Here is a 21,411-nt window from a genome sequence, read left to right as displayed (position 1 = left end):
CCCTGCAGCTCTGTGTGTGACAGGGGGTGGGGCCACAACCTCCCTATCCGCCCTGATCTGTTTGTGACAGGGGAAGGCGCCCCAACCTCCTGATCAGCCCTGCTCTGTGCCTGATACGGGGGAGCTCTCCAACCTCTGATCGCCCTGCGGCTGTGTGTGACAGGGTAGAGCCATAACCTCCCCATCGGCCCTGCCCTGAGTGTGAGAGTGGCGGCGCCCCAACCCCCTGATCGGCCCTGCTCTGTGGGTGATAGAGGGCGGCGCCACCCCACCCCTACCCCCATGGGCCCTGGTCTGTGTGTGATGGGGTAGAGCCATAACCTCCCCATCGGCCCCGCCCTGAGTGTGACAGTATAACTCCAGCTCTGAGATCCCAGCTGGCTGAAAGCAGGTTTCTGGGGTTTTGTTTAGCTTCTATATTTATTACAATGTTTCAAACTGCAGGCTCAGAGGCCGGCAAGGCAGGCGGGGAACGTTGGTTTCCTCCGTCACTGAAGCAAGCAAGCCTCATGTTAGTTTCAAGCTGCCTGGCTGCCGGCTGCCATCTTGGCTGGCAGTTAATTTGCGTATCACCCTGATTAGCCAATGGGTAGGGTAGCGGTCGCACGCTAATTACCACGTTTCTCTTTTATTAGATAGGATAAGGCATTATGCAAATAAGCCTGTATGTAAATGCTAACCATCATAAAATCTTAACTAAAATGAAGAAGCCATATTTAAGCTAATGTTAGGGAATAGATTTCCCTGAAAATAAAACAACTACTAACTATCATAAAAACATTTTCAGATTTTCCTAATAAGGTCTGATAAAAGAAAGAGACTATGGCAATGGCTGGTACTTGCCCTTTGTCTTTAGCATGCACATCAGCTCCATGTTGCAGGAGATATTCCACCACAGACACCCTGTTATAGCCAGCTGCAAAATGGAGTGGTGTAGACTGACGCCCTTCGATGTCTCTGCAATTCACACTCTGAACAGTACACAATTTCTGTAGGATGGAACACAGCATACATACAATGCTACTTATTCTGGTTTCTTATTTTCATTCATTTAGTAGAAATTTCAAACGTCTGAGTTATTTTCTTGCCTCATCAAATTAGCATCCTCAGAAACTATTGCTTTTTATTCTTATTTCATCTTGTCATTTATTGAGAATCCCTCTGTTCCTCCCATCTCTAGTACCTGTATTATCTTCTGCTAAGACTAGTAGGTAACTTTTACCATTATCACAATTACTACTTACATAAAGGTAATCTAAGTATCAATTATCAGCAATTGTAATTTGCATTTTTGGCAAATATATGTAGAAGCACACTGCATCATCAAATCATCAGTATCACCTCAGGCTTATGAAAAACTCAGAATCTCAGACCCCATCTATTGAGTCAGAACTAGCATTTTAATAGGATCCCTAGGTGATTTGTAAGCACATTAAAGTTTGAGGATTACTGCTCTAGATCAATGATTTTCAAATTTTCATGTTCATTGGTTCTCACCTCCAGATTTTCTAACTCAGTGTGCTGGGCTGGGACCTGAGAATTTGCCTTTCTAACAAGTTTCTAGATAGTGCTGATGCTGATGCTGGTAGTCAAGAAATTACATTGGTAGAAAATTAATGAACTACATGGAATGAACTAACTATAGAATGTTATTGTTTCTTAAATGGGAGAATTAAGAAAATAGTCAAAGAATTTTTTTGTGTTCTTTGGTTTAGGTAACAAAGCCTAGCGGGAAAAGGCCATAAGAGCCACATTCAAAACACTCAAGAGTATTTTGCATGAAAAGTATAAACATTTGGAGAATAAAAGCAACACCAATAATAAATCACAGTGCTCAAAAAAGGTCAAATGAAGCTAGCTAGTTTGGCTCACTGGATAGAGCATCAGCCTGTGGACCAAAGGGTCCCAGGTTCGATTCTGGCCAACGGCACATGCGCGGGTTGTGGGCTTGATCCCCAGTATGGGGTGTGCAGGAGGCAGTGGATCAATGATTTTCTCTCATCATTGATGTTTCTATCTCGCTTTCCCTCTCCCTTCCTCTCTGAAATCAATAAATATATATATATATTTTTAAAATGGTCAAATGAATGTTAGTATTAGTAAAACCTCTTTCTCTCTCTTTAAAAAAATTTTTATTGATTGATTTAAGAGAGAGGAAGAAAGGGAGAGGGAGGATTTGTTGTTCGATTTACTTATGCATTCATTAGTTGCTTCTTGTATGTGCTCTGACTGGGGATCAAAGCCGAAATCTTGGCGTGTTGGGATGATGCTCTAACCAACTGAGCTAACCAGCCAGGGCACCTTATTCTTTTAAAGAAACAAATGTATGGGTTCTTTAAACAAAATTCATTTCCATGAACATGCAATTTACTTAAATTTGTGACTGTGATGCATTTAGAGAGATGCAAATGAAACTAAAGTTTCTTTTATTATTTAATGATTCTTATTTTCAGAAAACTAGAGTAGCATTATTTACCTCTTGAAACAAGGCATATATAAATAACTAGGCTCTTCATTATAACAATACAAACACATTAAACATTATCAAAATAAAAACACAAAATTAAAAACATAAGATCCTATCTTACTTTTACGGTTTCTACATCTCCAGCCTTTGCAGCTTCCAGCAACTGTCGGTCAGCTTCTGAATTACCTAATGGGATACCCTCTAAAGAGAGAGAGAGAGAGAAAAGTAATTAACTACTACTAAGGAGGTAGAACCAAGCTTTAAGGGCGGAGGCACCTTATCTGAAAGTTAGAGTTCTTTCAGAGTTTGGTAGATTATGTAGGAAATCCCTATGGAGTAGAAGAAAAAAACAGTGTAATGAGTTAGGAAGAAATAACAGCCAAAAATTCTAAAAATGTTTCCTTTTACTACCAACTCTTACATGGTATGTGGAAAAAATATAAAGGTTAATTAACAAAATTAATTTCAGGGAAGCATGTAATACCTTGAAGAAGCTGCTGCACATTTTCATTTCCCATCTGTAAGGCAGTAAAGCCCTGAAGGGATATGATATTAGGATCACACCCGTAGCTCAGGAGTAGGCGGCAAGTTTGTAGATGACCACAGTGTGCAGCTCTGTGCAGAGAAGTCTGACCGAGGTTATCCAGAGCATTAACCTTAATAATGCAGACAAAGCTGAAATTAGCCTTCAATGCAAAATTTAAAGCACCCAATCATGTATTTAGCATTAGCTACTAATTTAAAATTCTCAATTATTCTCTTAAGAAGCCTATTCAAAGCAAGTATTTATGCACAAGTCAAGAACATAAATTCACCAATTCATGATGGCTGACATCAGAAGGAAGATTCAATTTTGGGTTAAAAGTGTGAGATGTTGAATAATAGCTGTGTTTAGCATTAAAAAGTTCAATGCATTTAAAGCTGGACATTGCCTAAGTCTAATCCATGTATTTCTATGGCTCTCTGAGGTCCAGAAATGTGGACAATAACCTGAAGAGTATAGTCAGTAACAAAGCCTGAGATTAGATAAGCACGAAAACATTTATTTCTACTGGCTTAATCTTCTACCTTTTTAAATCATGGAAAATATAATCTGTACATATAAATACACTATGGTATATTCATGCAATGGAATACTTCTGAGCAATAAAAAGGAACAAACTATTGATTAGTGGCTGAATCTCCAAGACAATATATTGAGGAAAAAGCCTTACACATGAGTACATATTGTATGATCCATAGACACGAAGACCTTGAACAGGCAAATGTAATGTATGTAGGAAAAAATTACAAAGGGTATTATCTCTAGGGGTGGAGAGTGCCCTGTCTCTGCCATGAGATAATGTTCTGTGTCTTGGTGATTTAGTAAATGTACATTTAAGGTTTATGCATTTAATTGCACGCAAATTTTACATCTAAAAAAACCCCCCGTAAATGAATATTGACCTCTAGATCAGCAGTTGCCAACTGGTGGTCCACGGACCACTGGTGGTCCGTGAGGTCTGAAAGGTTGGCAACCGCTGCTCTAGATGTGCCTATTTGGAAGTATTTGAGAAGTGCACAATAATTTGCAAATTACTTTGAAATGTGTCAAAAAATAAGATATATTGATAGAGGGAGAAAATTAAGTGGTGGGTATATAATTATCTTCTATAAAGTTCTTTCAACTTGGTTGCACTTTTAAAAATGTTTCTAATTTAAAAAAGAACACCACCTGTAACATTCCCTATTCATCCCTACTCCACCCCTCCCAAATCAAGGAAGTAATTCCTCAGAACATAACTGAGAAATTAAGTTTCTTGGTAATCAATCCTGTGGCCACTAGTGTTTTGAGAAACTGTTCAATTCGTATTCATGGAAGTGGAGAATATTTCAACAGGAATATAGTACGACTTTCTCAATGAACCCAAAACTAGACTATAAACGGCTAATCTTCAGGCTTACAGGGCCTGAAAAGGCCATTTAAAATGCTCAGGGCAATTAATCTATTTATTCATATATGAAAATTCACTGAAATATGAAATAAATTCACTTTAAAAAAAGTTTATTTGGGTACCACTTTATTTTACGATTAGGGTGACCGACTTTGTCCTGGTTTGCCCGGGACTTCCCGTTTTAGCACTGAAAGTCCTGTGTGTCTGGAAATTCCTCAGTCCTGGACAAACCTAGATGGTTGGCCACCCTAGTCAAGACTGATTCGCTGAGTTTCATAACTCAAGGTTAATATGCATCCAGATGTATAAAAAAGCAATCAGTGAAAAGCTATAGAACAGACAAATGAGATATGCCAAGCAGTCAAGCAGAAATAACTTTATTTCATTCAATAATTTACAATAGGAAAGATGGAGATTATACATTATTAAGAATTCCCCGAAATCAAAGAGAAATTAAGACGATGAGAGGCAACAGAAAAAAAAAAATTATAGAATTCTAAGTGTTCCCTTGAGTGGGAAACCCAAGGAAGGACAGACAGAAACGACTCTGCAAAGCACATTTATAGAAGAGCCTGGGGTCCACCCAAGGGGAAAGGGTCTCTATTCCATTCTTCTCCATTCAGGGCAGCTCCATTCTTCCTGTTTTATTGTACATTTCTACTAAAGATTTTGTTTAAAGGCAATGATCTATGGCTAAAAATTATAAAAACTGTTGAATTAAGTGACTATCATCCCAATCTGGGATGCTATGTATATCTTTTACTGAGTATTATTTTTTAAAGTTCCTGGGTAAGAAATTACAATTTGTAGCCTGGATGAAAACATAATTATTCCATGAATAAAATACTTTGTGCACAAATGCCAACTAAAAAACAGTAACTTCCCAATATGATAGTATTTATTTCCCAATATGGAGAAAAAACCAGAGGGTAAGAAATGCTGTGGCTGGGGTAAATAACAGGAGTTATCATGGTAATCAAGGAACAGAAGATTTGAGAAAAGAATACTAGAATGATGACAGGTCAGAATCAGAATGTCTCCAGCTGGTTACATTTTCCTGAAGAGTATAGTTGCTAGAAAAAGACCTTAAGGATAACTTGACCAGTGGGGTGTGGTTAAAAGGAATAGAGAAGGAAGGATATATAGGAATAATGTACTTTTGAGTAAATCCATAGGATTTCTAGAAAAAAAATGAAGAAAAAATATCTGCAGGATTATTTTAAAATATTGATTCAGAGGAAAAAGGTAATACTTATGAGAGAGTAAATAGTCTAGGAAGGCAGACATTTAACCTGCTAAGTATAAAATAACTCATTGGATTACCAAAGATTACCAAAAAGGTAATACCTTTGCTTCATGTTTCACCACAACTTCAACAACATCATTATGAGCTTTCTCAGATGCGACGTGTAGAGGAGTCAAGAATCTTAAAGAGAAAAAGCCAGCCAGACAATAAGTGCATTTTTTCAAAAAATAAAATATCAATAATTTTTAATTATTAAAAGTATACTTACTCTTTAGTCTTTTCATTGATGTTTGCTCCTTTTCTTAGCAACAGTTCACATATTTGCTTTCTTTTGGGGTATGGAGATGCGGCAGCACAATGCTAGATAATTTAAATTGCAGCATTAATCAAGGACTATACATGACTGCTTTTTATTTAAGAACATCTGTTTCTAATCTAGATTTTTTTAAAGAAACAACTTTTATTTATTTTTTTTTATATATTTTTATTGATTTCAGAGAGGAACGTAGAGAGAGAGAGAGAGAGAGAGAGAGAGAGAGAGAGAGAGAGAGAGAGAAAGAAACATCAATGATGGGAGAGAATCATTGATTGGCTACCTCCTGCATGTCCCCCACTGGGGATTTAGCCCACAACCTGGGCATGTGATCTTGACTGGAATCGAACCTGGGACCCTTCAGTCCGCAGGCCGACACTCTATCCACTGAGCCAAACTGGCCAGGGCTAGAAGTTATTTTACTTCTGTGTTTTATGTTTGACTTTAACTTTTTTAACTTTGCTACTCAAAGATTTTCTATTCGATAGAATGTGCAACAATTACCAAATTCTGGCAGGGCCTGAAAATCTTATTTGCCTGATAACATCTATTACTAAATATTCCAATTAAGCTTATAGTTGTCCTACATATTTGAAAAAGCCACTACTGATGTGATGAAAAATTTAAATTAATGTGACTATTACTCTTTTCATAACTGTTCCCATTGAGAACACTGTTTATATCATTTTTTTAAAGGTTAACTGACAAAACAGCCCAAAGACTGGGGTTTCTTTACAGGAAGAAATAAGACAGCACTCATCAGTTCTGGCTTCTGCTTGGTAATGGCACTGATGGAATAGTTGGCCAGATGAGTAGTATTTGTTTCTCTTTCAACTAGTTGCTCCAGCAGAATAAGGAACTTGGATTATCAGTGGTAGAAAATGATACACTTTAAGTTGAATGTGGCAGCATCTATGTGCATGATACATCAAGGAGGAAGGGAGACATAAGATAGAGATCCGCTAGTTTTAAACCTATAAATACCTCATGGTCATGTCCCAAATCTTTGAATCCCCAACATCCAGGATGACACTCATACACAATAGGTGTTCAATAAATGTCTAAATGAGCGAATGACTAAATCCATGTATGCATACGTTAAAATTGAAACCTGAAAATTCATGGAATAAAAGTTCCAGATAATTGTTAAGCTAGGTTGTTTTATATATCTAAATACACAGTACACATGAAATTTATTCTGATTTTGACCTGTTAATTACAAAGCATATCTGATAGTCATGACTTTGTTTCAGATTTATTCGTTGATGTTGCTGCTGTCACAAAAATCATTCCTTTGCTCTCAATGAAACCATTTCTATATGGTGAACATTGTTCCTTTGATATGGTATAAGTAATCACCCCAGGACATCTAGCAGGACAGCACACAAAATGGAAATAGTTTACTTTCAAGAATTTTGATCACATCTACTTCAAATTGCTCCCATATTATTCTGTCCCATTCTGGGACAGGGCCTGCAGTCTCTGGAAACCTGGAAGGCAGTGCCCCTGGAATCACAACTATGCAATATTTAGGGAAAACAACAAGTAGTACTAGCTCTTTAAAATTTTCCATGTCAATCTTTCCAAGTTTCTCTGTACCAGCTTAATGCTCCTACGATTTTAATTTTGCACTAGTATTTCTTATTAGCTTGCAGCTTTGCTATTGTTTTACTGGGTATTTTTTACATGTTAAGTAGCAAAACGGTCTAAAATGTTTTATAGATTTCTACATAACCTTCACATAGTTTACATCATAGCATTAGGAAGAAAATTAAACATAAAAGCTATCAGGGAAGTAAGGCTACTATGAGTTAAATTTGCCCTTAAACACATGAATTTATGTAGGGCCATTTTTCCTCACCCAAAACACATTCTGCAATTCATACAGCAGGGCTTGGTTTCTTTTAATTTCTACTTCTACGATAGGCTCTGACTATACCATTCCCGTTTCTCTCTTTCATCACTTATCCTTTTTTTAAAATGTATTTTATTGATTTTTTTACAGAGAGGAAGGGAGAGGGATAGAGAGAAACATCGATCAGCTGCCTTCTGCAAACCCCATACTGGGGATGTGCCCGCAAATAAGATACATGCCATTTATTGGAATCGAACCTGGGACCTTCCAGTTCTCAAGCCAATGCTCTATCCACTGAGCCAAAACGGTTAGGGCTCATCACTTATCCTTGCCAGCTTCCATCTTTTCTGACTGCTTTTCCACAGACTGCCTGATTCTCTCATTTAATTTGTTATAGTTCCACAGAGTGGTTATTACCTCTACCTCTATCAGGGAAGTAGCCTCTACTCACACACTTTATTTACACAGGATAGAGGAGAGATATACAGACTTTAGATCTCGCTTTGCCCTGGCTGGTGTGACTCAGTTGGAGCATCATCCTGTACACCAAAAGGTTGCGGGAATGGTCAGGGCCCATACCCGGGTTGCAGGTTCGATCCCCAATCTGGGCATATGGGAGGCAACCAATTGATGTTTCTCTTTCTCTCCCTCCACCCTTCCTCTAAAATACAAAGCATATCCTCGAGCAAGGAGGAAAAATATTGTAGATCTAATATTGGAAAAAATAAAAAGAGACAATTCTAGAAGAAAACCAAGTGATTTTTATCTTGGTGGTAGAACTGTTTTCTTTTTCCATTATTTTCAGTGAATTCCAAAATTTTAATCATAAACATAATAAAAAACAAATTATATGAACCATTCATAATAAAAAATTACACACAATATATACCAGTACATAAACAAAACTTGTTTCTGGAAATATACTCAAATGAATAATAACATTGCCTTTTGGGGGGTGAGGTAGGTTGTCTATTTTTCTGTATTATTTAAAATTTTTCTATATATATGTGGAGGCATTAATTTTTAAAAAGCACAGATTTTAAGACGCTATTACAAAAATAGGATATTATGGTAATTACCCTGTATCATCAGAAGAAGTAGGACACTATGATTAGTTCTGCATATTTTTGGTTACTGTATTACAAAAACTTAAATCTGAAACATTACCAATGCTGTTTCATGCGTTTGAGGATGCTTAAAATTCACCATTTCCAGAGAGAGATGTTTTTTGATTCGTGTAACATCAGCTTCTCGTGCAGCCTGCAGCAAAGAATGGCCTTTAAATTCATCTGGATGAAGGAAAAGTATATAAATCTGCATGAGAATTATCAAATTGGTAAGATTTACCTAGCAAAAGACATAATATTTTTCTTTAAATTATTTTCAAAATTATCTACCAAAATAGCCAAATAGAGAGTCTAAAGATATTCTCCAAATATAACCCCTAAAAAGGGAGACAGTGGTATTCCAGTTCCCCTGTTATCCAACTCATCTCCAACTGTATACACGGATTTAGCCCATGGCCAACTCAAAGTCTATTTTGGTCTGGAAATATCTGGAGTACTGCAACATATTCCCAGATCAGAGAGTTCTCACAATTTCCCAAAGCATAGAACTTTTCTCAGTAAATAAAACAGAGGGTGATCACAGTCCCTACACTAGCATTACAGCAATAGCAGATGGCTTTGCTCACACATCAGAGAACTGGGGACTAGACAACTGGTTATTTCAAGAGGTACCTACTGATGAACAAATGAAAGAGGGTATTTTCTCAAGATTGCTCTCTTTTATGTCTCAGATTTGTGAAGTCATGCAGTGTCCTTTATTATTCCAAAATCATGTAAATTTCCTATTTATGTATAGCAAATTGTACCTGAACTAGGTGGCTATGTCTCATTACATCTATTTCAGCTATACATAGAAGACCATAGAACTGTCCAGATACCAAAGAACATTAGATGACAAAATCTGGGGACTAGATTTACAAGGTGGCAATCCTACAAATAACACTTCAACTTCATGGCAGTTTCCGTAGAAAGTCACATCAAAGACAGGAACAAAACCCAAATTCTTTTCAAAAGCATACCACCTATAAGACTAATACATATAAAATGCATTTAACTTGACTTAAAAAGAAAAGAATACAAATATATTTTCATCTTAAGAGCAGAATAAGTAGAAACTTCTGAATGATTAAGATATGCTAGTCTGAACAAAAGATACCCACAGCTAAGGAAATTATTCTATCATTTAAAAATTTCTAGAAACAAGAAATAGTTTTTAGTTTATTGATATAATAGCTAAACATTCATCATTTTATACTCACATGCTAATCTTTCTTTTAATTGTGGTGTGGGAGCCAAGTCTATAGCACTTTTATTGTGACAATTCAGCAGTGTTGGATCTGCACCATAACTTAGGAGAAGAGAACACACTTCAATCCTGTTCTTAGAAGCCGCCTCATGAAGAGGAGTGAATTGCCACAAGTCCATTGCATTTACACAGGCACCATGCTGGGGGTGAGGAAAGGAAGCACATATTTAGTGTCCAATTTTTAAGAGAATTTAGAATTAGTAGTAGTCTATAGTATAACATCAAGGAAATTTAAACATGCCCCCAAAGTTCACTTTTTAAACCAATTATTTCAGAAAAAGAACACATTTTCTCCCCATGAACAAACAGTTACTGGTTGCTAGGCCTATGCACAAAGGCCTATTTAACTCTTTTATTGTTAAAAATAGTTGAGAATGAAGCTTTAGATTTAACATGCATCTTTTCCAAAAATTCTTATTATGTAATTTACATATGGCAAAAATGCAGAGTTCTTAAGTATATACAGTAGTTCCTCCTTATCCATGTATCACCAGTGGATGCCTAAAACCATGGACAGCACCAAACCCTATACAATCAATCCTGTTCTTGAACATCTTTCTGTTCTCCACCAAGCTTTCCACAGAAAATATGTCTTGGTTGTGGACCAACCATTCAGTTTTTAACCTGACAACCCTTTCCTTCATGCTGATACCTCAAAAAGCACCTCTCAGGCAACAAACAAAGCATAATTTTAAATCATAAAGAGGCCATCAAGAGTGCTAATGTTGCTAAGGGAGTAAAAGTGCTCACAAAACAACAATCCCAGACAACTTAATAGGCAGAAAAACTGTTGTTTTTAAATACTATCAGTTAACCTGTGATAGTATTTCAGAGTCAGTGATATATGAAAAAGTTTAAGGCTAGTAGGGGATGGTTTGATAAGTTTAAGAAAATAAGTGTTTAATTACAGATTAAATAGTACATTAGACATGTTCTGTATAAAAGAAGGGTTAAAACAGGGAATCATTTGGTGGTCTGGAATGAAGTAATTCAAGTTACATAATGGAAAAAAATTAATGGAAAAAAATGATTCGGTTTTCAAACAAATTGATTCCCGAACAGCCTTTTGGGACAAATTAAATTTGAGAAATGCGTTTCCATGTGTATGTTTTTTCCTATACATACATACATTCCTATGATAAAGTTTAATTCATAAATTAGGTAACAGCAAGAAGTTAATAACAACAATAAAATAGAACCATTAAAACAATACACTGTAATGAAAGATATGTGAATGTGCTCTCTCTCTCAAAATATCTTATGGTACTGTACTCACCTTTTCACTTAAAGGAAGCACTTCACAGCTTCTCTCTGGCATATCTGAATTGCCATTATCACTAGTCTTGCTTTTGGGGGCCATTATTAAATAAAATAAGGGTTAAATAGAAGCAGTGCAATACCAGGACAGTTGATCTGACAACAGACACAAATGGGTAGATAGCATACACAATGGGGATATGCTGGATTCATGTCTCAAGTGGGACAGCATGACATTTCATCACACTACTCAGAATGACGTAAAATTTAAAAATTGTTTATTGCTGAAATTTTTTTTTAAAAATATATTTTTATTGATTTTTTACAGAGAGGAAGGGAGAGAGATAGAGAGTTAGAAACATCGATGAGAGAGAAACATCGATCAGCTGCCTCCTGCACATCTCCTACTGGGGATGTGCCCGCAACCCAGGTACATGCCCTTGACCGGAATCGAACCTGGGACCTTTGAGTCCGCAGGCCGACGCTCTATCCACTGAGCCAAACCGGTTTCAGCTGAAATTTTTCATCTACTATATTTTCAGATCAGTTAACTGCAGGTAACTGAAACTGCTGAGAAATGAAACTGTAGATAGGTTCAGGGGAGACAGGGGGACTAATGTAGTTTGATGTGTTTTGAGAAATGTACATATTCATGATATCCATCACCCAATTCAAGATCTAAGACACTCACAGCTAAAGAAAAGAATTGGGGGAGGAGGGGAGAAAAAAAGACACTTTCATTATCCCAGAATGTTCCCTCATGCTTCTTTTATGGACAATTCCCACCCCATTCTGACTCTTAGCATATATTAGATTTACCTGTTCTTAAATTTCATAAAAATGGAATAACTCAGTGTGTACTTTGTGTCGTTTTTTTTCACACACAATGTTTCTGAGATTCATTCATGTTGTTGTATCAATAATTCATTTTCATTGCTGAGTAGTGGCATTCCATTGTACAAAATATACCATAATGTCATCCTGTCGATGGCATTTGGACTATTTCTAGTTTTTTACTATTATGAATAAGCTGTTATGAACATTTATGTACAAGTCTCTTTATGGATACATTATTCTTTTGCATATACCCCTAGAAATGGAATTGCTGGGTCATATGGTAGATATGTTTAGTTTTATTAAAAAGTGCCAAATACTTGGAATGTCTGAGTTCCAGTGCTCCACTGCCTTTCTAACACTTGGTATTTTAATTTAGCCATTTCCAACTATTAGAGTTGGATGGACCACAGAAGTCATTCTAGTTTAATCTCTCATCAAACACAAAATCCCTTCCACACTTATCTGTAGAAGGTGAACCAGCTACCTACTCTTAGTACTTTTAATTCCTGGAAACTAATTCTCAACTAACATAACTTTTATACTTAATAGATAACTTCTGTTGTTAAAAAGTTCTCTTTTACATTAAGTTAGTTATGTACTTTAAACTTTGATCTATTGGTCTTTGGAACAAAAGAGATCAATATACTTCTTTGCAATATTTGAAGGCAATTCTTTATGGTTTTCTTTTCCAATCTAAACACTTTCAGCTCCTTCACTCATGGTTTCTAGACTTCCTATCACCTTTGTGGCCCTCAACTAAATAGACTTCAGTTTAAAAAATTCACTTAAAAATATTAAGAGCCTAGAATGATAGATTCTCAATCGGTTTGACTGCACAAGTACAATGCATCTGTTAGGACATTTGCTCCTGATGCTATACGTCTACTACTGGCATAAAATTATGTTAGTTTTTCAAGCAGTCACATCACAATCTGTATGCATCACGGTCATGAAAAGCAGTCTACTGCATGTTTGTTGTTAAATGCCATCATGTGCTAGCCCAGTGGTCGGCAAACTCATTAGTCAACAGAGCCAAATATCAACAGTACAACGACTGAAATTTCTTTTGAGAGCCAAATTTTTTAAACTTAAACTATATAGGTAGGTACATTGTTATTAACTTAATTAAGGTACTCATAAGCTGGCCTTTGCTAAAAACGTCCTCAATCTGATTGAGGTACATTCGCTGAGGTCGACCCCTTCCAACTCTCCCATCCACACTCGTCTTGTACACTTGTTTCAGATAGACGAGTGTGGATGGGAGTTGGAAGGGGTCGACCTCAGCGAACGTACCTCAAAACAATGTACCTCTCCCGTGCTGCGTATCCCGCGGCCCGCCTGTGCCGCGTCTCCTTTCGCCCGACCTACCAACACCCCCCACTTCTTCTAATGCCACTTCTTCAAAATAGACTCGCCCAGGCCGAAAACCGACTTCTGCACATGGGCCACAAAGTTTCAATCGCACTGTACGTGCGCGCCGGCACATGGTATTTTGTGGAAGAGCCACACTCAAGGGGCCAAAGAGCCGCATGTGGCTCCCGAGCCGTGGTTTGCCGACCACTGTGCGAGCCAGACTTGTTAGCAAGGATTGCTTACTGACTGTGTTGCCCAGGACTTCCACCTGTATTCCGTCTGTCTACTTGCTTTCTACTGATTGTCCTGAACTTGAGTACTCTGTAACTGTTTGTATCCTCGCCTCTTCTAACCTCCTCTATCTATATGTATAACCTCTAGTCAACTTCCCACACTTATTTAGTAAACACTACATCTTAGAAAAACACCAGTCAATTGTCTTTTTATAAAAGTCTCATTGCAATCTGTCTGATGTTTCACTCTCATCCATAACATTCCAAATACCCTGCTGTATTCAAGATTCAGTTTTACAATAAGCAAAAGCATTACTGCTATGAATGTATATAATATTACAGCCACATAATAAATTTTAAAAGGCTTATGACTATTCAGAGTAACCATTATAACAAAGTTGTTTCTGTGGGAAAATGTATTCTGTGGTAGTACATGCTCCAAAGGAAGCATAGAGGCATTGGAAACAAATGTCTTCTTTCCGTTCCTATGACAGCTGCTGATATAGAATGAGGGAATGTATTCAAGGGGCAGAGTGAGTGCAGAGTGAGAGAAGTCTGAAGACAGTGGTCAAATACATACATAGAGACTGGGGGACAAAAAAATGTTGGGGTATGCGTAACATCCTTGGATCCACTCTAAGGAGAATATATATCTTCTATTCTCATCCAATAGGGAGCAAAATAAGGAATCTCTTGCCAGTCCCAGGAACCTGCTTGTTAAACAACAGCCACCCAGCATATTGGAAGAAGGAAAGCTATCCAAGCAAACCTGTTCCAACTCAAAGTAAAACTGGGCAAGTCTTGCAAATGTAAATTGTAGTTTTAATATATGATTGACTAAAAATTGCTCTGATATTTTTAAGAGTTTTGAAATTTCACTTTAGCTACAAATTATAGAATCACGTTATCTGCTATTCGTAAGATGGTAGTGCTACTTTAAAATCTTAAGGAATCTCAAAAATCTCAAGCAGTCAGATGCTGACCTATCAACCATCTACCCCAGAGGTCCTCAAACTTTTTAAAAAGGGGGCCAGTTCACTGTCCCTCAGACATTCCACACATGCGCACTGCGGGCCCGGGACAAGTCGGCTGCTAAGCAGGACAGGCAGCGATTGCAAAAACACTCAGCGGGCCGCATGTGGCCCGCAGGCTGTAGTTTGAGGACCCCTGATCTACACTTTGTAATAATTATAAATACTCCTATATCCACTAAGCACCAAAAACACACAGAAAAACAGATACACTAGGTATTTAAAATAACTTATATAATTATAAGAAAAGTACAACAGAACTAACCTTGACTAGAAGTTCAGTTACTTCATAATGACCATAAGAACAGGCATTGTGTAAAGGCACCAGATCACTACAATATGAGAAGGGGTAAAGCCTGTTATTAGAGATTCCCAAGACTTAGTTAATTTAATTTAAATTTACAGTCAGACTTAAATAGCAAATTGTGTATGTGACCTTATAATAAAAATGTACAAAATTTAATAACATCCATTTGAACCCTGTCACATTTGGCATTAGCTTTGTCCTAGCAATTCTAATTCCCAAGTCTCTTTCAATACATTTCATCATCCCTACTCCCGCCACTGCACTGCCATTGTCTTGGTTTGGGCCTTTACTATTTCTCCCTGTACTACTGAAATAATCCCCACTTCAATTTGTCCTTGAAGCTATAGCCAGATTTTTTCAAAAGGTTACCCGATGTAGTTACTTCTTGTTTTAAGTCCTTTACTGGTTCTTCTTTGCTTTCAAAAGACCGTTCCAACTACTCAGCCTAGCATACAATGACCTGATGATCTATACCTTACCCTTCTATAACAGTATACCAAACGCTGAATGCCTCTTCACCTCACTTACTAGAGAACTTGTATTGTCAGATATCTTTTCATGCCCCCTAAAGTATAGTGTAAGCCTGAGTGGTTGCCTTAATGTTTTATAATTCCCTATGCCCTCAGATATATCTGAATATCATAAAAGCTCAATACATGTTTATGCTGTTTAGTAAAACATATGATTTTTATAAGGTCACAGAAATTACTATAAGGATAGTAATATTTAAGAAATCCTAATTTTGTTCAAATACTTACCCTTTATCTTTAGCATGGACATCAGCTCCATGTTGCAGTAACAGCTGTACAATCTTTACTCTATTGTATCCTGCTGCCAAATGCAATGGAGTTGACTGAAATATCAGAAAAATTAATGAAATTCAAATATTGGCTGAAAAAAAGGTGTGAAAAGCTAAAAAAAAAAAATCAAACCAAAATCCAGAAAAAAGCCCTTTAACTTTATTGTCTAAATAGTCATCAATTTGGTTTTAAAAAAATCCAACACATATACTGAAGGTATAGTACAAAAGTTTATAAATTCATTATTGCAAATAGGAACTAAATATTTATTATCAAAAAAGTTTTAGTAAGTTTAAGAATCCAAATTATTGCTTAAAAGAATATATCAGCATTCTCATCAAATGTTTTAATTTATAATAAGATAAATGTATTTTCATGTTACCAGGAGATGAACACAAACTTAGGGGTAAATGAAAGTACCTTTCTACCATCACTTGCATGGCAGTTGACATTTAATGGTGTGAGCAGAGCCATCATTTTTTCCTCATTGCCACTCCTAACACACAAAAGAAAATTTATTAGCAATTTCTCTTTTTTAGCACATCCCATATGAAGACATTTATGTGAACATTTAAAAAAATGCATTCTTTTTTTAGTTTTCTTATTAAAACAAAACAAAACATTTAAATGATGAAGATTTCATGGGATATATAACACACCTGGCACTTTCCAAGAGTTCGTCTTTCTTATATTCACCTATGAATCAGGGAAAAAACAAAACCAAACCAGAAATTAAACATTTCAATTACAAAAGTAACTATAGTTTTATACATAAAGATGCTCATTGAATTATATTTAAAGTATATAAATTTGAAAATAAATTTCCAATAAAAGGAAAACGGTTAATCAGTAGAATATTGTACCGTTTAAAAATATTTATATGAAGAACATGGAATACCTTTGTTATAAAAGTGAAAAAAATTCAATGATATATAACAAAGTATCACTGCAACTATATGAAAACAATATGAACAGAAAAAATAAAGCCAAGGAGGAAATACACAAAATTTTCAAAAAGTTTGTCTTAGGTGGGAGTTTATGGGTGAACCTTTTTTCTTTTTTCTCCTTAAATTATTATAGAAAACCAAAATGCTATTCGCGTAACACACAAAATGCATATACAACTTCATTCAAAAGCCAACAAAACAAAATCCAATATACCAACATTTAGAAATGACAAGATAATCTATAGCATCACCAACTGAACATAACCATTAACATTCTTGTGAACCCAAAAGATTTTTCAAGACTAAAATTATTTTTATTACAATGCTTTTTAAAATAGTCAGCCTTCCATATCTGCAGGTTTTGCACCCATGACTTTAACCAATCTCAGACTGAAAATCGTATTTTCAATCCATAGTTTGGGAATATATGAATTTGGAGAGCCTACAGTATGCATTGATTTGCGACTTTTTTTTTTTTTTTTAATCTATTTTATTGGTTTTTTTACAGAGAGGAAGGGAGAGGGATAGAGAGTTAGAAACATCCATGAGAGAGAAACATCCATCAGCTGCCTCCTGCACACTCCCTACTGGGGATGTGCCCGCAACCAAGGTACATGCCCTTAACCGGAATCGAACCTGGGACCCTTGAGCCTGCAGGCCAATGCTCAATCCACTGAGCCAAACCGGTTAGGGCTGATTTGTGCCTTCTTAAAGAACTTGAACATCCAAAGATATTTGTATCCATGGGAATTAAGGGGCGCTCTGTGGACAATGAGGGCTAACTGTATGTATAAATAAAAACAGGATTAAGTATATACTTTATGCCTATAGCTTTTATATTTATAATGAATACAAAGAAACCTTTACAATTAATACGGTTTAAATAAACATAATTTAACAAAATGGATAGTGTTTACTGATTTGCTGAAATAAAATCCAAACTGCTGCCCATAATATGAATTGCATATTGGCTACTGGTGCAAGGTTTCATTTGAACCTCAAGGTTTTTTTTAAAAAATAAAAGCAGGGAATTGCATGGAATAGGGAAGGAGGAATACCAATTTTGAAAAGAAAAAGAAAAAGCTTTACCTTTCTTAGATAAGAATCAAATGTCAACTGTACAGAAGTAAAAAAACAACAACAACTGACACTATTTAAAAACATCTAGTTGAGGTCATTAACCACAGGAAGTTCATTATATTCTTCCTGGAATACCCAAAGAGAGTACACAAACTTACCAGTCAGCACTGCTTTGGCAGACGGGTCTGCTAAATCCAACGCTGTCCTTCCATCTGTATTTTGGATGGTTGGCTCAGCTCCATGCTGCAAGAGCACTGAAAAATAGCAATACTACTTTTTTCAAGATGGTATTCATGACAATTTGATTTCTGACTCAAGGTTAAAGATATTTCATATCCCAAAAGTGTGGTAAATGTTTTATTTTAAAGATAAGTATAACACATTTTATTATTTAATGTACTATACACACTTAATGTATTATATATTTTATTATTTAATGTATTACACACATTAATGTCTCCTAAGTTCAGTCAGATTTTCCTTTGCTAGACAAGTGACTAAGGACAGATAAGAGTGTATAAGAAAATAAAAGGCAAGTCTGCTTGAAAGATTGTTTTTTCATTCCAAATGAATACTGCCTATGTTAGAAAGGTTGTTCTATCATAACAGAAATAAAATTTCTAATCCTATAGAAATATGGATCTGTGGTTATTCAAAATAAAAAAAAATGTGTAGGCAAATTCTTAAAAACAGAAAACAAGAAACAAAAACACTCTCTGTAGGGTTAACAAACTCCAAATTAAAACTATAATCCAAAGCACATAAAAAGAAAGACCTGTGCTATATTCTGTAGTTATTGTTATGTAAAGATATTACAGCATACTCTACAAATAAGGAGCTGGGGAAAGACAGGCAAGTACATGCAGAAAGGGAAGCCCAAATCCACTCTTTGATTGGGTTACTGTTCATTCTAGTCTATTCCTATCTGTAACAGTACTATCCAACAGGAATAAAATGTGAGGCACTAATGTGAACTAAGTATGTAATAAAAAATGAAAAGAAACATGCTAAATTTTAACACATTTTATTTACCCAACATACTGTCATTTCTTTTTCCTTTCTTTCTTTCTTTCTTTTTTAATAATATATTTTATTGATTTTTTTACAGAGAGGAAGGGAGAGGGATAGAGAGCTAGAAACATAGATGAGAAACATCGATCAGCCGCCTCCCGCACACTCCCCACTGGGGATGTGCCTGCAACCAAGGTACATGCCCTTGACCGGAATCGAACCTGGGACCCTCAAGTCCGCAGGCCAACGCTCTACCCACTGAGCCAAACAGGTTAGGGCAACATACTGTCATTTCAATATTTATATTTATATCATAATCAAAATAAAATTGAGACACTTTGCATTTCCTTTTTTCATATTAAGACTTTGACATCTGGTATATTTTCCCCTTAGAGTAGATCTCAATTTCAAGAAGTCCTCAGCTACCATACTGGATTGGATAGTGCATGCAGATCTATAACTATATTTAGAAAACCCTACTTATTAAAACTAGTTATTTATATGTCAGAGACTCAGGACCTAGCAAAAGGCAGTAGCAATATAACAATATAAGATAATACACTGGGCAGAGGTTACTAGGTAATCTATTTCGTATCTTTATAAATTACCTAATTTGAACTAAGATGGTGACTTTAACCTAAACAGTGACTTGGGGTTTGGAGGGCAGGAGAGAACAATGTAAGTCCAGCACAGAGCCCTGGACTTTCCCTAGTACACAGGCTTTCTATCTGCCTCAAGAATTTCAACTGCCCCTATGTCAGAAAATAGAACTAAGGTAGCAGAGTCCAAAATCCCTGTTAGGTTCAGAAAAGTCATACCAGGTTAATAAAAACTCTCAATCAAATAAGCGGCCTTGTCACTTATACTTTTCTGTCAATGATCAAACTGTTGAGCAAAGCCTATCTCATTTGTTAAAGTATTCTAAATGACTGATAATTTTTCCTTCAAATGCTTCTTTATGTATCCTGCCATTTCTATTCTCCTATAATAACCCTAGTTCATAACCTCATCATTTCTTATTTGGGTTATTCTATAGTTTCCTAGCTAATCTCTCTGATGCCATCCATTCTACCAGCCACCTATCAGATCACTCTTGCTAAAACACACTATTTTCATCACACTGTTGTTCCCTTCCTTAACCGTCTTCATAATATCAAGCTCCTTAACTTGGAATTCAAAGTTCTTTATAAAGATGTCCCTGCCTATCTTTTCAACCTTTCTCCCACTACTTGTTGGAAAGACTTCAGGAAGGAGTGACTGGACTCCAGCCAACTCACTGCCCTCATTATCCTCGAACACTCCCTGTTCACTGCCATGACTTCCCTGTTCACTGCCATGACTTTATCTGATTCTGTGTGTGTGCTATCTCCCAAGAGAATTCAAATTTCCAGAAAACAGGAATTTTGTCTCTATTCTCTAAAGAGCTTAAGCCCAGTACTATACACAAAATGACACTTAGTAAATAGTGGTTAGTTTAAATTATGAAGTGTTCTTAAGTATTTAAGTTCAGCCTGGCAGAATTTGATCATATTAATGAATGAAGTCAGTTAGATTCAGAATGGTTACAAACTATTTCAGGAAAATTCTGGAAAGTAAACAGTCTTACCGATGCAAACATCAATCTTTCCTTTAATTGCAGCTTCATGGAGAGGAGTGTAATTCCAATTATCACGAGCATTTGGATCTGCACCATGTCGCAAAAGGAGAGTGACTACTTCAGCATGACCAAAAGAGCATGCATTGTGAAGAGGAATAAGGCCCCCATCATCACGTGCTTGGACATTTGCACCATTCTGAAGCAAATATTCAACTACATCTTTCCGCCCAAATCCTAAAAGAAAACAAATTATTCATATTTAAGTCCTCCAAAGAAAAATGCATAAATTAGAATTAAGTAGAAGCCATGCTAAAATGTTTCTGGATGGGAAATAATAAAGAGGGATTCAACAATTCAAGAACTCATTGATGAGATAAAGAGAGAGAGAGAGACTCAATACTGACACTTATGACAATACTGAAACTGAAGTTTAAGCTGGGTAGAAAGGGTGAAGTGATTATATTTATACTAGAGGCCTGGTGCATGAAATTCGTACACGGGTAGCGAATTCCCTAGGCCTGGCTGGCAATCCAGGGTCAATCTGTGGGGTGACTGGCGGGGCAATCAAGGGCCCCCCCACTGGTACTCGCCTTGGCTGGCCTGAGGCCACTCCTGCTTTGGATGTCTGCCCCCTGGTGGTCAGTGCACGTCATAGCAACCGGTCATTCTGCCACTTGGTCGATTTGCATATTAGGCTTTTATTATATAGGATAGTTACAAACAGTCCAAGACACAGATAACTTCTACTTCTATAACTTTGTATCAACATG

At 36.5% G+C, this 21,411-nt stretch overlaps 1 protein-coding gene across 1 annotated transcript in view; it reads right to left on the bottom strand.

Annotated features, from left to right (window-relative positions):
- TNKS2 (tankyrase 2) overlaps nucleotides 1-21,411 on the bottom strand; it is a 56,173-nt gene that overhangs the window by 27,185 nt on the left and 7,577 nt on the right. The window contains exons 2-14 of the mRNA XM_081104312.1: nucleotides 20,651-20,875; nucleotides 18,192-18,287; nucleotides 16,666-16,702; nucleotides 16,427-16,502; nucleotides 15,965-16,059; nucleotides 15,165-15,231; nucleotides 10,142-10,328; nucleotides 8,983-9,104; nucleotides 5,916-6,007; nucleotides 5,749-5,827; nucleotides 2,952-3,123; nucleotides 2,589-2,668; nucleotides 844-989 (exon numbers count right to left, since the gene is read on the bottom strand). Coding sequence (XP_080960438.1) covers nucleotides 844-989; nucleotides 2,589-2,668; nucleotides 2,952-3,123; nucleotides 5,749-5,827; nucleotides 5,916-6,007; nucleotides 8,983-9,104; nucleotides 10,142-10,328; nucleotides 15,165-15,231; nucleotides 15,965-16,059; nucleotides 16,427-16,502; nucleotides 16,666-16,702; nucleotides 18,192-18,287; nucleotides 20,651-20,875 — 1,474 coding nt within the window. The remainder of the gene's footprint in view (nucleotides 1-843; nucleotides 990-2,588; nucleotides 2,669-2,951; nucleotides 3,124-5,748; nucleotides 5,828-5,915; nucleotides 6,008-8,982; nucleotides 9,105-10,141; nucleotides 10,329-15,164; nucleotides 15,232-15,964; nucleotides 16,060-16,426; nucleotides 16,503-16,665; nucleotides 16,703-18,191; nucleotides 18,288-20,650; nucleotides 20,876-21,411) is intronic.

The sequence above is a fragment of the Myotis nattereri genome, assembly GCF_964212035.1.
Source record: "Myotis nattereri genome assembly, chromosome: 13".
Lineage (NCBI taxonomy): Eukaryota > Metazoa > Chordata > Mammalia > Chiroptera > Vespertilionidae > Myotis > Myotis nattereri.
This window is presented reverse-complemented; position numbering and strand designations above follow the sequence as displayed.